Source organism: Camelina sativa, chromosome 3 (assembly GCF_030686135.1).
Source record: "Camelina sativa cultivar CO46 ecotype springtype chromosome 3, ASM3068613v1".
Lineage (NCBI taxonomy): Eukaryota > Viridiplantae > Streptophyta > Magnoliopsida > Brassicales > Brassicaceae > Camelina > Camelina sativa.
This window is the reverse complement of record NC_141882.1, coordinates 8,397,297-8,416,473: the sequence shown is the minus strand read 5'-3', so window position 1 is coordinate 8,416,473 and position 19,177 is coordinate 8,397,297. Positions and strand designations below refer to the sequence as shown.

The 19,177-nt window shown below is 35.8% G+C and overlaps 4 protein-coding genes and 1 pseudogene across 6 annotated transcripts; 1 reads left to right on the top strand and 4 right to left on the bottom strand.

Annotated features, from left to right (window-relative positions):
* Window positions 1–115: 115 nt before the first annotated feature.
* Window positions 116–1,725, bottom strand: LOC104776192 (WUSCHEL-related homeobox 14-like). Its single transcript, XM_010500207.2, has 3 exons — window positions 1,505–1,725; window positions 481–870; window positions 116–370 (listed from the first exon to the last, which is right to left on the bottom strand). The coding sequence occupies exons 1-3, from the start codon at window positions 1,665–1,667 to the stop codon at window positions 327–329; spliced, it is 597 nt and encodes a 198-aa protein (XP_010498509.1). The 5' UTR covers window positions 1,668–1,725; the 3' UTR covers window positions 116–326.
* Window positions 1,726–4,884: 3,159 nt separating this feature from the next.
* LOC104776191 (high mobility group B protein 2) lies at window positions 4,885–7,085 on the bottom strand. The gene is made up of 8 exons (XM_010500206.3): window positions 6,764–7,085; window positions 6,521–6,569; window positions 6,259–6,354; window positions 5,924–5,981; window positions 5,786–5,830; window positions 5,602–5,682; window positions 5,248–5,334; window positions 4,885–5,144 (listed from the first exon to the last, which is right to left on the bottom strand). The coding sequence occupies exons 2-8, from the start codon at window positions 6,559–6,561 to the stop codon at window positions 5,127–5,129; spliced, it is 426 nt and encodes a 141-aa protein (XP_010498508.2). The 5' UTR covers window positions 6,562–6,569; window positions 6,764–7,085; the 3' UTR covers window positions 4,885–5,126.
* A 595-nt stretch (window positions 7,086–7,680) lies between these two features.
* LOC104776190 (high mobility group B protein 2) lies at window positions 7,681–9,842 on the bottom strand. The gene is made up of 8 exons (XM_010500205.3): window positions 9,543–9,842; window positions 9,173–9,221; window positions 8,939–9,043; window positions 8,614–8,671; window positions 8,459–8,503; window positions 8,263–8,343; window positions 8,075–8,161; window positions 7,681–7,963 (listed from the first exon to the last, which is right to left on the bottom strand). Exons 2-8 carry the CDS (start codon window positions 9,211–9,213, stop codon window positions 7,946–7,948), a joined length of 435 nt encoding a protein of 144 aa, XP_010498507.2. The 5' UTR covers window positions 9,214–9,221; window positions 9,543–9,842; the 3' UTR covers window positions 7,681–7,945.
* A 3,953-nt stretch (window positions 9,843–13,795) lies between these two features.
* On the bottom strand, window positions 13,796–15,166 carry LOC104776189 (putative F-box/kelch-repeat protein At1g20940 pseudogene; annotated as a pseudogene). Its single transcript, XR_015595393.1, has one exon. The product of XR_015595393.1 is annotated as a putative F-box/kelch-repeat protein At1g20940 pseudogene (transcript).
* Window positions 15,167–15,793: 627 nt separating this feature from the next.
* On the top strand, window positions 15,794–17,813 carry LOC104776188 (uncharacterized). 2 transcript variants are annotated; one of them, XM_087501020.1, is made up of 6 exons: window positions 15,794–16,072; window positions 16,200–16,437; window positions 16,531–16,881; window positions 16,997–17,045; window positions 17,155–17,361; window positions 17,452–17,813. In XM_087501020.1, the coding sequence occupies exons 1-3, from the start codon at window positions 15,912–15,914 to the stop codon at window positions 16,831–16,833; spliced, it is 702 nt and encodes a 233-aa protein (XP_087357146.1). In that variant the 5' UTR covers window positions 15,794–15,911; the 3' UTR covers window positions 16,834–16,881; window positions 16,997–17,045; window positions 17,155–17,361; window positions 17,452–17,813. The 2 variants fall into 2 exon arrangements, with proteins under 2 accessions (XP_087357146.1, XP_087357144.1); XM_087501018.1 differs by having other exon boundaries at window positions 15,848–16,072; window positions 16,140–16,437.
* The last annotated feature ends 1,364 nt before the right edge of the window (window positions 17,814–19,177 follow it).

Genomic DNA, 19,177 nt, shown 5'->3' with positions numbered 1-19,177 from the left:
ATATCCGATTTTGTATGATTTTTGTGAGATGACAATAAATTTAATAACAACAAAAAAAGCTATGTCAATTGTTTCCACTGTTTAGTGTCATTTAACCGAGATGTACCGGCCAATATATATCAACCGTAGATGGATTCACTTTGATTTCTGATGGTGAAACTGATGATGTTGGCATATCAATTTGAGGAACACAAAATTACAATGAAAGACTTCTTGTTAATGTCACACACACACACACACAAACAATTCTGTTTTGTGGAAACAGAGATAATAAAATAGATGAGACTAGAGATCTTCATCGTCCCTTCATGTCAGTCTATACGAATTTAACTCTCCAGAAATTTCCCTATACTCAACAAGTGCTCAATCCCTGAAACCACAAAACCAAAACCTAATTCACTTATCCAAACTCAAACCAATTGATTTTTAACCTAACCAAATGCAAAAAAAAACACACACACAAATGATATATATCTTTACCTAAATCAGGACTTGGGAAGAGTATATGCTCATAAGACTCTAATCCACCCGAATCTCCACAACTTCTCCTTTCCTCCGTTGTCACAGCCACATCATCAGCCTGACTATTAGCTGTCGTCGTCGTTTGAGGCTGCTTACGTTTGGACCGAGCTCGCCGGTTCTGAAACCAGTTGTAGACATTTGTCTCCGTGATCTGTCCATGTTCAGACAGCTCTGTCGCGATCTCTCTGATCCTCCGTCTATTCGGTGTTCCGCTTCCTTCCTCGTAAATGCTCTCAAGTATCTGAAGCTGCGTCGAAGTCGGAGTCCAACGATGCCTAGACGATATCCTATGAGAATTTGACGATGACCCCATCGGATCAAAGTATCCACCGACCATAGGCCTCATTCCTTTTTGATCTCAATTCATTACCCAAACAAAAAAAAAAAACAGTTACGTGACCCAAAAGTTTGTTCCAAGTACACAAATGTGTATTATCAGAACCACAAAACGTTAATAACTCTAATTCGCTTCTAATAAACCGATCACAAGGTGATTGTACTCAAACTATTAGGTGTAAGCGACCATAAAACTACATTTTACTTTATAAAGATAACTGAATAACTAATCAATATTAGTTAGCAGTTAATCAAACGCTATGCGGTTGCTTAACTGTCTTCGAATGTCCAAAATCATTTTAAACTTACTTAATTCAAGGTTACGCAGCGAAAACACCGAGAAAAGTGTATTTGATTGAGTTCGTTTGTTGTATACCAAACACAAACACAGTTTTCACTTACACTAAAAGCTAGCACTAGCAGCTCCATGAGTAAAAGTGTGTATATGATTGGAAACAACGTTGGCATCTCAAAACGCTGCGTTTAATTTCTTGCTTCTTGAAACACTTGTTTTACAGTTTATGAAGAAGTTCATATCGGTCTTTCGTAAATATTAAAAAAACATAGTGATAGTCTGTAAATCAAAAGAACACACACATGTGTGTGTATGTGTTCATATAGAAAGAGAGCTAAAGGAGAAGTGTACCTGATGAGAAAGGATGGTTAGAAGAGAGAGAGTTGTGGAGGAGGACGAGCTGGTCGCAAATAACGGCGTAAACGGCGATCTGCTTTCGGAGAATCTCCATCTGCTCCTCCGTCATCACTCTTCCTCTTCCATTATACGCATCGTTTTGCATCTCTCTCTCCATCTCCTCTATCACTTTGCTTTTCTCCTTTTCTTTCCTTTAACTATATTAGGAAGACAATATAATGAGAAAGTAAAATGATATATATATTCTTTTGTTTATGAATAAAGTGGATCTTTAATTTATTTGTTACCGTTAAATTAAAACACTTTTTTTGCAAAAGATCTCTTGACTAATGATCAATTAGACCGGTTTTAAATCTTTTTCAGTTACTAGTTTATTAGATGACATTGACAGGTATTTAGAAGAAGAAAAAGATTATAATCCCGAATTAGAAAATTTTAGATTGGTTATATGGTCATAAGTAGGATAAACTTTGGTCAACTGTGTTTTTACTATGGTGGTGACTGGTTCTCCCGCTACCTCCCGCAAACGCTGCATTTGCGGGTGGTAGCGGTTGCTAGCGATTGGAACTAATCACACAAATCGCTTCCAGTCGCTCCAAATCGCTTCCAATCGCTTCAAACCACTGATTTTCAAAAGCTGTCTCCCGCAAGCGTTTGCGGTTGCGGGCGATTGCAATTGAATTTTTTTTTTTTTTTTTTTTTTTTTTTTTTTTGTAAAAAAACTTAAAAGAAATCAAGGATAATGAATTTTTTTTTTTGTTATATCTTCAATCTATCCATTTTACTCATTAAGGATGGGAAAAAATGAAATACGAATATGATTGCAGAGATTATAAAATAAACAATTAGAATTAAATAATATTCCAATTAACAATAACCCAAAAAACTTGATGTAAATTTAATGGCACATCGTACATAGGTTCAAAAAAATCTAAATAAATATAATATTTTATCAGAAATTTAAGAAAATAAGATTAATTGTAAAAAATATTAAAACAAATCACCAGTGACTCATCTCAACTCTCACATGACTATTCCTACCGATGAAACTACTGAGCCAAGATCTAAGAGAAAAGAGAAAAGATCTACAATCTAAAGCATATGTTTTGTCATTTATCAAATTATTTGATTAAATTTTTAGTGAAAAGCCAAATGCATAAAGGAATAAGTATTTCAATATGAAATTTATTTGTTTTTTGAATAATTATTTTAGTACCTTTTTAATAAATTTTAATTATAAATCAAGTTTAATAAAAAAATAGGTGTTCTTAAAATTTATATATTATATATCACATGTATTATGTTTCAACCGCTATTGCACCCGCTGATCAACCAGTCGTAAACCTCCCGCAAACGCACCAATTTAAACCGCTAAACCAGTCGTTCAAAACGCTTAACGCTTGAAACCGCAATCGCCCGCTTCCGCAATCTCCTGCAACCGCAACCGCAACCGCAGCGTTTGAACTAGTCAGGCTCTATGTTGTGTTAGAGCAAGTCCACTAGGGGTTCTCTCTGGATTTCTCTGGCCCAAAATTAATTAGAAAACCCAAAAAGAAATCAGAAAATAAGAGAATCGTTTCTACATTTTACTCAAGTTTTACGGGTCAATTTATCCACCATTTGATAAATAAGAGAAAACAAATTGTTAGTCCAAAAATGTCTAAGATGATCTCAATCCTATGTGTTGATGACATAATAAGACACGAAACTTATATAGAAAAATAACCTACTTAATTCTAGGTATTGTTACGTCAGTAGCTTGTTGTATTAGTAGAGGAATACAAACTCCTGTTACTTACTTTTATATATACTAGATAAGAAGCCACGCTACGCCGCGGAAATTGTTTTAGAAAACAATTTTTTCAATATAAATATAATTTAAAACATTTTAAAAGACTCTTGATTTAATAATATCTTGCATTTGCTCATATTTTAGTAGTTTTGACTTAATTATATTATTTATGTACGCATATATTAATAAATATATGTTATATATGACTTTTACAAAATATTTTGTTGATTCATACATAATTTGTTTGTTTGTTGATATAAACTCACAAATAATAGCTCATTCATATTATTTTATAATTGATCAACTGAATTTGTTTTTTTTAGAAAATTATATGAACTTCAATCTAAAGATTTTTTAAAACCTCTTAAGAATAACATTTATCTTTTAAAAAAAAAATTTACTCATCAGTTTAAATTATAGTGCTAGATTTCATACTAATAGTTTCATCTTTATATGATTTAATAAGATTTTTGTTTTAATTCTTTTTTGTACATTTCACTTCATTTCTAAAAACATATGAATATTCTTGGAGATATGACAAAAGAGAAAATTAAAAGTAAATAGTGGAGTAATATTCTTAGAGTTATAACAAAGGAAAAAATATAAATGGAAATCGTGGAGTTATGTATTGCGTTTTTTGAATATAGGATTTTGTGTAAATTTCGTTTATATGGAAATAAATGAGTCACGATTTAGTAACATTTTAGGAGATTTTGCGTATCAACTATTTAAGGGAAACAATAAAAACCAGGGCGTGGTAAAATAAAGAGAATTGTTGACCGTGTAATTAAGAGGATCGTGGAGCAATTTAAGAGAGACAATAAATTTAGAAACGAATTTAATATCTATCAACCAATAAAGAGAGATCAGAGCGTTATATGATTGGTTAGGTAAAGCCGGAAGCAAGGCTTAATCACAGCAGAATATAAAATATTATCGTTGTGACTTATGACTAATGATTAAACTATTAAGAACAAAAGGAAGAAGAGCATGCTTTAATTTTTTTTTTCTTCTTTGTTGATTCAGAAGAAAATGTATAAATTTTGACCAAAAAGGTTCTTTGATTATAAAGTATAATCACAAGTGTGAGTGTGAATGCGCTATTCTGCTGCTATTAGGCGGATTTCACTCTCAATCTTCACTTTTTTCAACAACAATGACCAAGTAAAACCAAGTAAATACATCCACAGAGATACTCTAATGATCTGTTAACCTTTTTCTCATAAGGTGGTGAAAAGAGAACCAAATGATTACGGCGTATTGACAGTCATTTGGAAAGAAGGCCATAATACAATTTTAACACCCTGAGTGACAAAAGTCAGAACAACTAAACCAAAAAGTAAAAACATTGAATAAACTTTTTGGAACACTTTGATTAAGAGTGTGTTAATATGCACTAGTCAACACAAACATCGATATAAGCACTCTTTTGTACCATATACAACATAATCGTACTGAGATTTGAGAATTAATAAGAGATTAACATTCATATTACTACTTGCTAGTAAGACGACACACATCAGCAGAGATTAACGAACTGAAGGTATTGACCAAAACGTAGAGTGATAAAAAGAGCGTAATATAGAGCTGCAAATCTCTCTCATTCACCATCTAAACATTCTACATTCACTTTTTTCCATTACACGTAGAATCAGTGGGAGATAGTAGTAGCTTACTAAAACGAAACATCAGTAAAAAAAAAAAAAAAAAAAAAGTAAATAGACCCATTGATTTAACCAGCCTCATTAACATTTTAAGAGAAGATAAAGAACATCCGAGAGATTCCTTGCAGCCTTCTATATAATGCTACCCAACTTCAACTTCTTAGTCATCATCTTCCTCCTACATAACATAAATAACAGAGTTAATACAAAGGTTTACTTCTTCATACTAAAGATATTTAGATGCAACATGTGTAACATAATAAATAAAATCAAACTCTAACCTCTTCACTCCCATCCTCAGCATCATCCTCATCGTTGACCTCTGAAACAGACTTGTCAGATTCCTCATCTTCCTTTGGACCTTCCTCCTGAAACACACAAGACACAGCTGTTAGTCAAGCACTACCCTTAAACTGATTACCAGTTATATGAATCATCATTGTTTACTCTAATCATAACTCTGCCTGCAACCATGTGATTAGTAAAAACATAACTCATCCTTCAATCATTTAAAATATATCTTAATTCATCCTTCAATCATGCGGTTTATGTACAACATAGCTCATACTTCAATCATGTGAGTTGTACAAAACGTAACTCATCCTTCAATGTAATGATGCAAATAAACCACTCACCAGCTTCTTGTTGTAGGCTTTCATGTTCTTCTCATACTCAACCTTGCGTTTTTCAGCCTTAGCAACATAAGGAGCTTTCTCCTACATTATCATAACACCCACAGGTTAAGAAAAATCATACATAATAAACCTGTACCATTTGAATTAATAACCAACTTGAGCTAACTAGCTCAAAAAAACTTACGGAATCTGACAAGGACTTCCACTTCTCACCACCAGCTTTGCCAACCTATCATCATCCATTTGAAGAAAAACCACTGTCAGTAATAAATTCAAAATACAACAAAGGCTACGGTGAAAAAAGAAGTAAATCACAACTCACAGCAGCGACAGATTTGTTCTTGGGGTGCTCCTTCTTGTACGTTTCACGGAAATCTTCCCTACAAGATCATAAGTCAACGCAAGTTTTAGCACACAGAATTAAAAGTAGAAACAGTTAACCAATGATTGGTGATACTAATTGGATTATACAGTCAACGTTACAGACCATTAGGCAAAATAATAATAATAAACAACATCAATATGACCAATCATTGTTTTACGACAAATCACAGCAAATAAACGAAGCTAACAATCTCAATTTAAACAAAATCACTGAAACAAACCAGAAGTAATTAACACAGATCGTTTATAAGAATCAAAGGGGAGATCATTTACATGAAAACGAAGAAGGCACTGGAAGGCCTCTTAGGTTTGTTAGGATCCTTAGCAGCACCTTTGCCTCCCTTAGTAGGCTTCTTAGTCACAGAGAGCCTATCATCACCACAAAATTCAAGTTAAAAAAAAAAAAAAAAAAACGATTCACAAAACAACAACGATTTGGAAACGGATCTGGAATCCAGAGATCTAGGAACTAACTCGGATACAAACAAAACAAACAAAAAAAATCACAGAAGAATCGATCGATGTGAAAACTCACTTTGAGCTCCGGGTTTCAGCTTTCGATTTACCTCCTTTCATGATCGATTCTGCAGAAACAAACAAACAAAAAACTAGATCAGCATACAAAAATACGAAACGCAATTAAAAAACAGAGAGAATCTTCGGTTCTAAGCGCTTAAAAACAACTACATAGACAAAAATATTACAATCTAGAGATCGAAACGCACTTAATCAAGGCGAAAACTGGAAAAAAAAAACGAAGGAAATCGGATGAAGTTACCTTGAAGAAGAAGAAGAAGAGCTTCGTAGGGTTTGGAGAGAGAGAGAGAGAGAGAGAGAGAGGATAATAATAAGGACGTGTTTGTGAATTGTACGCTTTGTGAACCGATTCAAGTGAGAGGCCGAGAGATGGATGAGAGGCTTCTTAAGTGGAAGGGAAAAATATCTTTGTATGATTAAAAAGATTTATTCAATTTTCCACGACATGTGTGAAAAATAAAAAAAATCTTAGGGGTTTAGGCGGGATTTCAAATATATTTCGCCACGTCAACGATCCTTGTGATTTCTCATTACTGGCTTCCACATTCTCCCGCTTTTTTATTATTCCTTTTCATTGAGTGAGAGAACAACATGTATGTGTTTTCTCTTCTCTGTGCTTCGTAAATTTGTACTTATTTTTACTTTTTGTACTGCATGTTTATTAAAAAGGGATAAATATAAATATCGGTTAGGTCCAAATTCGAATGCGAGACTTAAATGACCGAATCATTCTCGAATCTTTTCTTTCCTAATAAGTTATTAAAATCATAAATTCTATAATCTTATGTTTAATTTCCTTTTCAGCAAAATGAAATGATTTTGATTACTTGCTCCTTCTATTGAAAAAACTAGAGTCATCATCCCTTTTTATAACTTATACAAACACAGCGTAATTAAAGACAATTTAAAACCAAACAAGATTTGATCGATTACTATTTGTGAAACACCTTAATTCAGAGAGAATAAGTGGTTAGTTAACCTACATACTAAACAAACTCGTCATGAATACGAACAAAATCACTCTGTGAGAATGAATGAATCATAGTACCACCTTTATGGATAAATGAATCAAGCAAGAGAGTTTAAGGCTACATTTTCCTTACCAACAAACACATCCGACATCATCAACAATATAAAAACTTGAGAAGAGGTAAGAAAAACAAAAACTAAAGATCGTTTTATAGAGCAAAGAGTACAGAGTTGCAAGTCTCTCTTTCACCATCTAAACATTATACAATTCACTTTCTCCATCCAAAGGGCTTCTTTAAGTGGAGGAGGTTGTGGAAATACATAGAGAAAGATAAAAAAGAAAGACCCCTTTTTAATCAGCACCATTAACATTTCAAGTAAAAAAGATAAAAGATAAAAGCCCAGAGAGTTTTTTGCAGCCATCTATACTAATGCTACCAGCCATCCAACTTCTTTAGTCATCGTCCTCCTCCTGCATTTAAAATTATACACACCAAAGTAATTAACAAGAGTTAAAAACGAAGCTCTTCGTTGTATATATACTATGATGGGAAAAATAACTTTAAAAGACTCAACCACTAACCTCTTCACTACCATCCTCAGCATCATCCTCGTCATTGACCTCTGACACTGACTTGTCAGATTCCTCATCTTCCTTTGGACCTTCCTCCTGAAACAACCACAAACGTATCATGATGATTGGTCAAACAACTCAATAACTATCAATCTCTTTAAATTGAGCATATGATTGACATTATTATTAGATTTTACCAGTTTCTTGTTGTAAGCTTTAATGTTCTTCTCATATTCAACCTTACGTTTCTCAGCCTTGACAACATAAGGAGCTTTCTCCTGCAATTATTGTAAAAAAAAACCCACACACATAGCATTAGACTTACTATAAGAAACGTGACATCTGATATCATAACACAAAAATTTGGTCAAAATGTTTAGAGAGAGAACGTACAGAATCTGACAGTGATTTCCACTTGTCCCCAGCAGCTTTTCCAACCTGTAATCCATTGAAATTCACCCATCAGTACAACAACTTTATAAACCCACAAGAGTAAGGTACAACAACATATAGAAGAAGCTTTTAAAATGATCACAAATAACACTCACAGTAGCTACAGACTTGTTCTTGGGGTTTTCCTTCTTGAAAGTCTCACGGAAATCTTCCCTACAGAGCACCAAAAAGTCAAAACTAGTATTAACACACAAAACCAATAGGAACCATCAACAATCAAATCAAAGTATGGACAATAAGAGATTATCTGAGTATCAGATACTTTTTGACTCAACTATAGCAGTCAAAGGATTCTTACAAGTCTCACCTTAAAAATAGAGTATCCAGATGGAAAAAAAACTTTTGTACGGCAAAAATAGTTTTAATCCATGCAAAACTACTGAACACAGATTAATTTGAAGAATCGGAGGCAAGGATTACATGAAAACGAAGAAAGCACTGGCTGGCCTCTTTGGTTTGTTTGGATCCTTGGCAGCTGCTTTGCCACGACCTGCTCCTTTAGCAGGCTTCTTGGTCACAGAGAGCCTATTACCACACAAAAAAAAAAAAAGAAAAAAAAGTAACAAACAAATCTCTTCAGAAAACGAACAACGACATGGACTCGAATCTAAATTTCCAGAGATCTGACAAAAATAGATCGAATCTGAAACTTACTTGGAGCTCCTGGTTTCAGCCTTTGATTTACCTCCTTTCATAATTGATTCTGCGAAACGTATCACACAAGATCAGTAAAGAAGCTATACAAGTACGTCACATATAGCATCAATCGATTCTTTACACAAACGCGATAATTGAAAGAAAAAAATCGTCATCACCAAATAAGAGATCGATACACATGATCGAAATGAATTAAAGATGCTACAGAAACCTAATCATATAAAGCACAAATCGCAAACATCCAGAACATGAAATTCATATCCCAAAACACACAAATCAATTTGAATAAACAAATCCTATCGCCTAAACAGATCGAAACACAAAAAAACCGAGAGATGAATCAAACTAGAAAACGAATGAAATTTACCTTGAAGACGAAGAGCGAAGGGTTCGAATAGAGAGATAGAGAGAAGGAATTGAGCGAGTTTGTGATTTGTACGCTATGTGGGAGAAGAAGATTCAAGTGAGAGAAGAGGAAGGAGGCACTAGTGGGGGAGAGAAAAGGCTTTGCAAAATATCTTTGGTCAATCAATAAAAAGGGTTATTAGAATAAAAATTGAAATTTCGCACGAAATGTAAAAAAACTGAGGGGTTTAGGCGGGATTTCAAATATATTATGCCACGTCATCGATCCTTGTGATTTCATTTTATTGGCTGTCACCTTCTCAAGTTTTGATCGTTGGTCTTTGTTTATGTGTGTTTCTCTTGTGCTTCTTTCTCAGCGCGAGGATTCAACGGCAAGTGATATGATGACTCATTGCCCTTATTTTTGGTTCCTAAAATAATTAAAATCATAGCAGTTATTACAAATAATATTTATTCGCGTTAATATCTCCTCGAGGATCCGGTTCGGTTTGCTGCGTCGGTCATCCGGTTCGATTTTAAATTGTTCGGTTTGGTTGAAGTTTACACTAAATACAAGTTATAAATTAAGGGAATAATTGAAATTCTATCAAGTACTATCTGGGCCTAAAATTCATTGGGTTTGCGTCTACAGTGTCCAATGTTAAATTGTTACGTGTAGTAGTAGATTTTCGTTTGACTTGACCTTCCGCTTGAAGAGCTAAATGGAAGAGTCCTTGCAGATCTTGGTACGTTTGCATCTCCACTTTGCGGCCTATGCGATCTTGTAATCCTTCGAGAAACTACGCCATGTGTGACTCCTCATCCTCGTGTAGCTCCAAGCGGTTCCTTAAGCGCTCGAAATCTTCGAAATACTCCTCCACCGATTTGTTTCCCTGCCTAAGACCACGAAAACGTCGTTGTAGTTCCCTATGAAAAGTAGGGGGTACAAACCTTTGCCTCATGACATCCTTCATGTCGACCCATGAGTCAATAGCACGAAGTCTATTCCTCCTTCGTTCGGACGTAGTCCTATCCCACCACGTAAGAGCCGTGTCAGTGAATTGGGCTATAGCTAAAGCTACTCGCTTGGGTCCAGGGTGGTTGTAATACTCGAAGATGTGGTCCATCCGTTTCTCCCACTCAAGGTACGCCTCGGGATCAATCCTCCCAGCAAAGGTAGGAGCAGTTAGCTTAACATCGTTGTAAGGTTGTTGCGGACGTGCGTCTTGACGGTGTCGAACTGGTGGAGCCTCGTCATCCTCCTCGTAACCCCATTGTTGAGCTCTCCTTTGCCTCTGATTTCGTTCGTCTTGTTGTATGTTGGGGTCATCGTTGAGCATGGTGTCATCGGGTACAGGGTTTCGTGGTGCTCGACCGCCGACGTTGTTTGCTCTCATGCCCCTCGGTTCTTGCTCCACTCGTTCCAGTCGTTCTCCAAATGTGTTGAACTGATTCTGCAAGTTGGTGAGGATGTTCATCATTGCGGTCAAGTTTGGTTGTTCGTCTGCTTCACCCATGATCGTCTACAAAAGTTTCAGAGACAAGTATCAATTTTTTTTTTAAATAAGAAAGAAACCTCGACTAAAATGAACTCAAATATAATTTTTTTTCAAAATAATAATAAAAAAAAAAGAAACTATGACTAACGAAACACAAAAATAACTTTTTTTTAAGGGCTTTGAAACGAAGGCAACACAAAACGAGAATGAAAATAATTAAAACAAGACTGATTTAATTTTTTTTTTTTTTTTAAACTAACTATAAAAGATGAAACTAGATTCTACGGTTCTTCCAAGCTAACAAGGCAGAACACAACTGAATTTACTTTTTAAAAAAATTAAGAATCGAAGAGATGAAGAGATACAACCTGTGGTGTGAGGAACTTCAGCTCTGATACCAAAAATGATACAAGCTCGAGCTAACTCGGCTGGTACGATCCGGTTTCGTCGCCAAACTTCTCGAACCAAGGAAGGAGTGGTTAAGGGACAAGCTGCTCAAGCCTCCAAACCACGAACAAACACGTAACATGGGGAAGACGAGGTGCACCACACGAGCTGCGAGATTCTCGTGATAAAACACAAAGGTCCTCTAGCTATGGAGTATCGGGTCTCGACAAAGCTGAGAACGAAACGGCTGCGCAAACTAGGGCAAGCTTAAAAAAAAGTTCTTACTTTTATTTCATCGTAAAAAATAATGATACACACGGTGGCCTTTATAGGCAATTACAAGAAAGAAGAAAATAAAATAAAAAATAATTAAAATAAAAAAAATACTCTAGACTCTAGAGTTTATTGTGCAACAGTCTTAATTGAAATAACTAAATATGGCTAATTTAATCCTGCAAAATCAAAGCAATAAACTCATTAAAGTAAAAAATGGAAATAATTCAAAAACTTACCTTCACAGATCGGTAATGAAGGAAAGTCTTGAGCTTGTTCACCAAGCCTTGGTTCTAGACGTTCTCCTAGTCTTCATGCATCCTCTATGTTGATCACAAGGAAGTTGTGGGCTTGGGCCTACGAGCCCACCAGTGGCCAAAAGTCACTCCGAACTGAATCCAGGTCACGACTCACGGTCGAAGGTGGTGCAACGTCTTCTTCATGTTGAATTGTAGAGAAAATAGCTCGACCCAATGGCTCATGTGGAGGTGGTGATGAGCTGACTTGTTCCATGAGTTTTTCCACATACTTGTTGAACTTGTGTTGAAGCACTTTAGCCCGTTGTCTTGTTATGGCTCCATCAAAGACTTGTGGTGCTTCCGGTTTAGATTCTTTGTTCGGTTTTGTTGGACCATCCGGTTCAGTTGGGATGTCCTCATCAGATTGTGTCTCGGCGGTTAACCGACGCCTCTTCACATGGATCTGTGGAAGATCTTGCCTCTTCTGATTCCCTTGGACATGGATCGAGTTTAGCCGATGGATGCTATAATGGTTTATGCAAGGACCAATCCTGCATCTTGGTCTCTACTGCTGGCTCTTGTCTCGACGAGGTTGTGTTCAGATTGTTATTGGCCAGAGATTATTATCTCGCCGCATCATCTGTCTGTCCCCTCCTTCCTCCGCATGACCTGGTCGCCGGAGAGATCTGCCTCCTCCCTTCGCATGTCCTTCCCGATCCGTTGTCGTCGGTACCGGTGACGTCCTCGTTCTTCGACAGTTTGTTGTCGTTGTCTTCATTGTCCCATCAATGCGTTGAAAATGTTGTTTTAATGACCTGTGATTGTGTCCGAGGGCTCACCACCGACGTGTGGGCCCATCCACCAACCTCGCCTCAACGTGGTGCGGCAAGGTGGTTGCACCTTGGACCCTTTCTCTGGCACTGGACTCTTGGGAATTTATTCCCACCCTACATGATGTCTCCCTTTCCAGGGAGCTAATGATTCGTCATTAATGTGAGTTAGGTTTTTAAAAACCCATCAAAATCTCTGCATTCCATTGTGTCAATTTGTCATTTTGCGACCGGCGATTCGTTCTTGGACAGCCTTTCGCCATCTCACGTGGATTATCCGCTTTGCAGTTCACCCTATCTATGTGGCTTGTATGCCCTTCTATCTTCCTAGTATTAGTTTATGTTTGTATTCTTATTGTCATGTTGGGATCATGTGGTTTGATAGGAACCTATTCATATTTGCTTTGATATCTTCCCATGTAAGTGTGTTGACGGTTGTAAAGACTCATCCTAGAGGTGAGCTAGTGTCACTAGCTTAATGAAATGGATGAAATGGAGTTTGTTTGAAAAAAAAAAAAGATGAAAATTATAGAGTGAACTTTAGTTAAGTTGCCAAACAAAAAGTTTCAGCTAGAAAACCAACAACTTATTTAATTTAAGCATATTGTTTCTCAGACTTGATCACTAAATTTGGATTGTCTACAATATATTATATATATGGAACATGTTATCTTTTCATTTCGTTCAGTTTCGAATCAAATATATATTTCCAATTTTATTCTTAGTTTGTGGTTGTTTATAAACACGGCCAGCTTCTAGTTCTAGATGAGTGATATATCTGCATTTCATCTATATTTTGGTTGATTTTTCAATTTTTTTTTCTATGGATGTAACTGATTTGTTGTTGGTATGATATGTCTGGTTTTCTTCAAAAGGTTGATTTTTTTGGATCTACAGGTTACAGCTTTTCTTCCTCATGATTAGAGTTGTTAACGTATAATAATCACTGATCCCATAAAGAGAAATCCCTCTTGTGTTTTAAAAATATTTTTTGATACAATTGTTTTTTTACACAAAATACTTGAAACCACCTAGATATCAAGAAACTTTGTGTGTTAATATTTTATATATTGATCCAAAATAAGCGAAACATGAAATTGTTTACTTGGTTATACCAATGATTTCCATAACTGCAGTCAGATAAAAGATATGTGGGTCATCATCTTTAGATGCTACAATTGCTTTATTATTATTATGCCCGTCCTCGTCGACAGGAAAGAATGAGGGCGTAAACACATAGGAGTTCCATACGTTTTTGAACCCCCATTGTGTGTCCAACCCTTAAACTCCCCAACTGCCAGCTTCCATGTCATACACATGAACCTTACATTTGTAATAAGAAGGATTCCTCATCTCCCTCACCACAAGACGCTTGCCATCATACGCAACCATGATCCATGGTTCATACATACTGTCTTCCATAGATATGTTCTTGATCCGCCTGGAAAAGGTCCATTTGGGATTCCCGAGTAGTGTATAAAATGAGATAGTTTCTTTTGTCCCTGATATTAAAGTTAGGCTATTGGTTTTATTGTTTGCTGCAAATAACAGTTTCACATCCTGATCCTGATGGAAAGTAGAAGGAATGAAATGTGCTTGCTCTGTCTCAGGATTGAAGGCTATGATGCTCCCGTCGTTTCTCAACCAGTGAAGAGTGTCGTCCAAGTAAACATGTTTCATTTCTGTTGTGAGGTAACTTTTTGAGCTAGTGGTGATGGTCGTTTTTGATAATCTCCAAGAATCTCCATCGCTGATTTCAAATCCGTAAACCATTTGCATCTCAAGTATGCCGACGATCTTGAATCTCTTGGTTGTTCGATTTACCGCAAAACCGATGCACATCTCTCTAGGATGATTGTTTCCCACGAAAACATCAACTATCGTAGGCAAAAGCTTTGATCCAGACTGATCTATGAACCGAAACCTCTTTGTGAGGGGATTCGCGACGAAGAGGCCACCAATGTGTAGTAAGAGAAGGCCAGAGCATGCACCAAAAAGGAAACATTTGTTTCTAATCAATGATGCATACGCTCTAATGATTGATTCTGACTTAACATCCCATGAAGAGAATAAAGGCGGGTAGTAGATGTAAGTGTCGAGCCAACCTTCAATGTGAAGCAAACTGGGTATGACCCGGGAAGAGTATCCGACTTCAAACATCGGGTCATCAGAAATATGCGATTTGAAATATTTATTAGTGCATCGCATCATCGCAAGAGATTTGGGTTTCAACCTGAAGAGAATCTCGTCGAGAAGATGCAAAGGTAATCTGAATCTAAGTGATAATTTCCTGGTATACCATCCATGATTAGAGGTGCCTTAATCAAACTTTATTATAATCTGAGTTTGTTTCATTGATTTGTTGATGATGTGAGATTAAAAGGTATTTTTAATTTATAGCTCGCTAACAAGTCATTAAGAAAAGGAAATGTAACAACCAATTATTAATAATATATAAAGGAAAATCCAAAGACAATCTCACCATCATAAGATAAATTAAATTTTACCCAATTCTATTAAAAAGAAATGTTATGACATTTCCATGAATTTGAAAGAAAAAAAAATATATATCTTTGATAAGATCAAGAAAATTTATAAGATTATATATATAATAGCATATATATATATATATATATTAGATTGCAAGATTATTTATCAGTTATTTTAATTTATAGCTAGCTAGCAAGCCATTAAGAAAAGGAAATGTAACAATCACGTAATAAATTTTACTCAATTCTATTAGATCAAGAAAATTTATAATATATTAGCATATATATATATATATATATATATATTAGCCTATATATATATATATTTTAGATTGCAAGATAATTTATCAGTTAGTTTTTTTCTTTTACTTTTAGCAAAAAAGTCAACAAATATTATATCCAATGATAATAAAAAAATGTAATAAAAATTATTAAAGTTGATGAACATGCATGACATGTCATTTTAAAAATCTTACTTTGAAAGCTTCTCTTCTCTAAGGCCTTCCCCAACGGGGTATTTAGAGATGTTTTAAAGTGAAAAGAAAGGAAAAAAATTAAATCCGAGAAAAGAAAAAAATAAGAGGACCTCTTATTTAGTAGACTCAATTCGGTAATAAGAGACCATACGTGTCACCAATTTGTTGGACAAAACCGATTGTGTTCTTGAGGGTTGAATGATTTTATTTCTTTCTCTTCCTCTCCCTCTCTCTGTTTCTCTCTCTCGATCGAACTCGCCAATTGACAATGGAAGGAGATGGAATCAGAGGGATTCAGGTCGGAGGAGATGCGAATCGGTGGAGGCAACCTTAAAGGTTTGGGTGGTGTTTCGGTTACAGTGAGTTACGCTAGTCTCCTAGCATTCTGATTTCTTGTTTTACAATTTTGGAACCTTAGTGTTTTAGTGTTTCGGTTACGTTCTTCTCCCTGAAATCGTTCGTGTCACACATGTACAAACACATAAGGGAGAAGAACGTGTACGAGATCCACCAGATGTGTGAGACATCGTTCCAGAGCTTATCGAAACGTCTGTTCAAGGAGACGCCATGGCCAAGTGTGGAAGCCATTGCTCCTTACGTAGACAACGACCAGGTCTTCTGCCTTCTGTACCGTGAGATGTGGTTTCGGCATCTGTATGAGAGGTTATCTCCAACGTTGAAGCAGAGGATCAATTCGTATGACAACTATTGCAGCCTCTTCGAGGTTAGATTTTGAATCTTGATTTTGTTTTTTTGGAATCAAGAATCTCTCTTGTTTAGATGATTAAGAAGATAGAATGGTTGTATGTGTTGTTAGGTGGTGTTGCACGGCGTAGTTAATATGCAGTTGCCCAACCAGTGGCTGTGGGATATGTTGGATGAGTTTGTCTACCAGTTCCAAAGTTTCTGTCAATTCAGAGCAAAGCTCAAGAACAAAACAGAGCAGGAGGTTGCATTGCTCAGGCAGCACGATAAGGCATGGAATGTGTATGGCGTCCTCAACTTCTTGCAAGTCCTTGTGGAAAAGTCCTCTATCGTCCAAATCCTTGAGCAAGAAGAAGACAAGGAACATTTCACTTCCACTGATGCTACGACTACTCTGGTGGCAGTAACGTCTTGAAGGTCCTTGGTTACTTCAGCATGGTCGACCTCTCCATTGGACCTCTTGGTGAGCTATTTTTCATAACTTTCTTCTTCTTTGTGTATCTTAAGTTCTCTCTAATCACTTGATGAGACATCAAGACTTCTTTTTATTTTCTTCATTTAATTTGGTTTCAATGCAGGCATGAACCTCAATATTCACGGCTTGCTAATTGGGATGGCATCAAAAAGGTTAGTATTTTAGCCACAGATCCATTAGTTAAATGCATTGAAACAAGCAAAGTTCATGAGAAAATAACTTACATACTTCTGTTGCTATCAACGTTATCTACTGAAACAGGGCAAACAAAAACATTGTCTTTTACAACAAATCACGGGGGACATCTAGCGTTCTTCGAAAGATTAAATGGATCTCTGATTTTTAACTAAGTACTAATAGTACTTCCTTTACTAAGTACTGCCTACATATGTTGTGTACATGTGGGTTCGAGCCACCGATGAGTTTCTTGGCGCCCTTAGCTGCAGTCGCTATATGCATATACAGAAAGTAAATGTTTGTTTTTTAGAATTGTAGTTTAGATTATACAACTCTTCTGTCTATTGCTTTCTTCCTAAGATAATCAAATTTTTGTTGCAGATTGAAGAGAAAAGAAGCTCAGAGTCATCAGGGAAACAAGAGCCTTTGATAAACCAAGTCTCGTACCTAAACATTGCAGAAGACGGGTTAGTGTCATCAGTCAAATACGAGAAAGACACCAATACCACCACCGCATCATCGAAGCAGAGAGGACGAAAGCCTGAGGAAGATGTAACAAAGAGAAGCTTTAAGGAGCTGTGTCGGCAGACGAAACGACCTGTATGGTTGCTTGGTTACAGGTTTGCCTTTACTTGGATTGCTCCTAAACAATCTCTTCCGTAAGAAGCAACGACCTACAACAACGTCCAAATCCTGAAAGTTGCTTCCTTTCTCAACAACTCTATTCACCCATTCTTATATGATCTGTCCTAAGTTTTTAGAATCCTAATTAAAATTGTCCTAAGCACAAATCCTCCTAGCTAATTAAACATTTATACTAATTATATTCTACTTAAAAAAAATTATTTTCAATATACTATCTTTAAAAAATTAAGAGACTCAAAATTATATCCTACCATTGGAGGGGATAATATTAATTAAGATTCTAAAAGTTCTTATTTTATAAACAGTACATAATATATTGTTTAAAAACTATAACAGACTCAATTTTATATCCCACCATTGAGGATGCCCTAAGGCCCAACGTAGCTAAAAATATAGCTAGATAAAAACTTGTGTTGCATTTTTTTCCTTTACTTTTGAGGGTCCAAAATTTTTAGAAAATTTTCAATGTTCAGCATATATATCCAAAATCTAGCCCCAAAAAAGTGTAGATAAGAAGAAATTATGGACATTTTAGCACATGGTCCATGATAAGTTTGAGCCGCCAACACAAGGTGCTAATAGTAAGGCATATGGAGGATCCGGGGAGTGTCATGTGTATGTGGAACAATTTGGAGAAAAACAAATAGGCCATTTGAGTTATGTGATTTAGGGAATTTTCAAACCGTGAAATCAGTTATAACGGATTAACTCATGGTCAAGAATCAAAATTTTATTTTTAAGTATTGAAGTTTAAAGTGCTTAAATTCTAGAATTATATATACATATTCTGCAAAACGTTTGATAGTTTTCGTTGTTTCCTTAATATTTTGAAGTTAGAGCCTAATTATATTAGAGCATCAACAAAGATTACTTTTTATGTAAATAATATATAGTACTGCGATGTAATGTTGTAAGTTGTAACTATAGGCGAAGTTGAAAGTGAAGTCGTTGTAGTTCCAGTTGCCATTCTCCCAAAACCTTTCATGGAACAAGACTTCCTTAATGCGTTTCACGAGTCACGACCAGTGCTGTTGTACTCGTTATTCTTATCATAAAAAGGTAGCTCAGCCTTGGTATTTTGCTAAATTCTCTTATAAAATATGTCGGCAGAATCACTTTTGTCAGCAATTCGAATGGGTCATAATAAACCTCTCAGCAATCTCCCTCATTGGTAGTACTCCTTTGTCCTTATAATAATCACACAGGAAAAGGTTTTCAGACGATGTAAATTATACTGCATACATACCAAAAAGAGTCTTTAATTAGTAGTAGTTACTGTATATTTCTCTGTTTATATATAGTCTAGATTATCTCTCTCTGCTCTGTCTCTCTTTTACATCTTCTTTTTCTTCCAACTAATCCACGCGCTTAAGAACTTCTTTATCCAATTTTAAGAATTAACTTTTGTTGTTTTCTGTCATCATCATAGTCTACTAAGAATTTCCTAAGTCTCAAATCCCAC

Bases quoted from the DNA above. Each gene is read 5' to 3' on its own strand.
- LOC104776192 (XM_010500207.2), bottom strand. From the start codon at position 1,667: ATGGAGAGAGAGATGCAAAACGATGCGTATAATGGAAGAGGAAGAGTG. The intron at 871-1,504 runs GTACACTTCTCC...GAGATCAAAAAG, and splicing joins TAACCATCCTTTCTCATCAG to GAATGAGGCCTATGGTCGGT. The intron at 371-480 runs GTAAAGATATAT...TTGTGGTTTCAG, and splicing joins CTTCCCAAGTCCTGATTTAG to GGATTGAGCACTTGTTGAGT.
- LOC104776191 (XM_010500206.3), bottom strand. From the start codon at position 6,561: ATGAAAGGAGGTAAATCGAAAGCTGAAACCCGGAGCTCAAA. The intron at 6,355-6,520 runs GTGAGTTTTCAC...TGGTGATGATAG, and splicing joins GCTGAAACCCGGAGCTCAAA to GCTCTCTGTGACTAAGAAGC. The intron at 5,831-5,923 runs GTGAGTTGTGAT...GGATGATGATAG, and splicing joins AGAACAAATCTGTCGCTGCT to GTTGGCAAAGCTGGTGGTGA.
- LOC104776190 (XM_010500205.3), bottom strand. From the start codon at position 9,213: ATGAAAGGAGGTAAATCAAAGGCTGAAACCAGGAGCTCCAA. The intron at 9,044-9,172 runs GTAAGTTTCAGA...GTGTGGTAATAG, and splicing joins GCTGAAACCAGGAGCTCCAA to GCTCTCTGTGACCAAGAAGC. The intron at 8,162-8,262 runs GTAAAATCTAAT...TGGTTGTTTCAG, and splicing joins AAGCTTACAACAAGAAACTG to GAGGAAGGTCCAAAGGAAGA.
- LOC104776188 (XM_087501018.1), top strand. From the start codon at position 15,912: ATGATTTTATTTCTTTCTCTTCCTCTCCCTCTCTCTGTTTCTCTCTCT. The intron at 16,073-16,139 runs GTGAGTTACGCT...TTAGTGTTTTAG, and splicing joins TGGGTGGTGTTTCGGTTACA to TGTTTCGGTTACGTTCTTCT. The intron at 16,438-16,530 runs GTTAGATTTTGA...ATGTGTTGTTAG, and splicing joins ACTATTGCAGCCTCTTCGAG to GTGGTGTTGCACGGCGTAGT.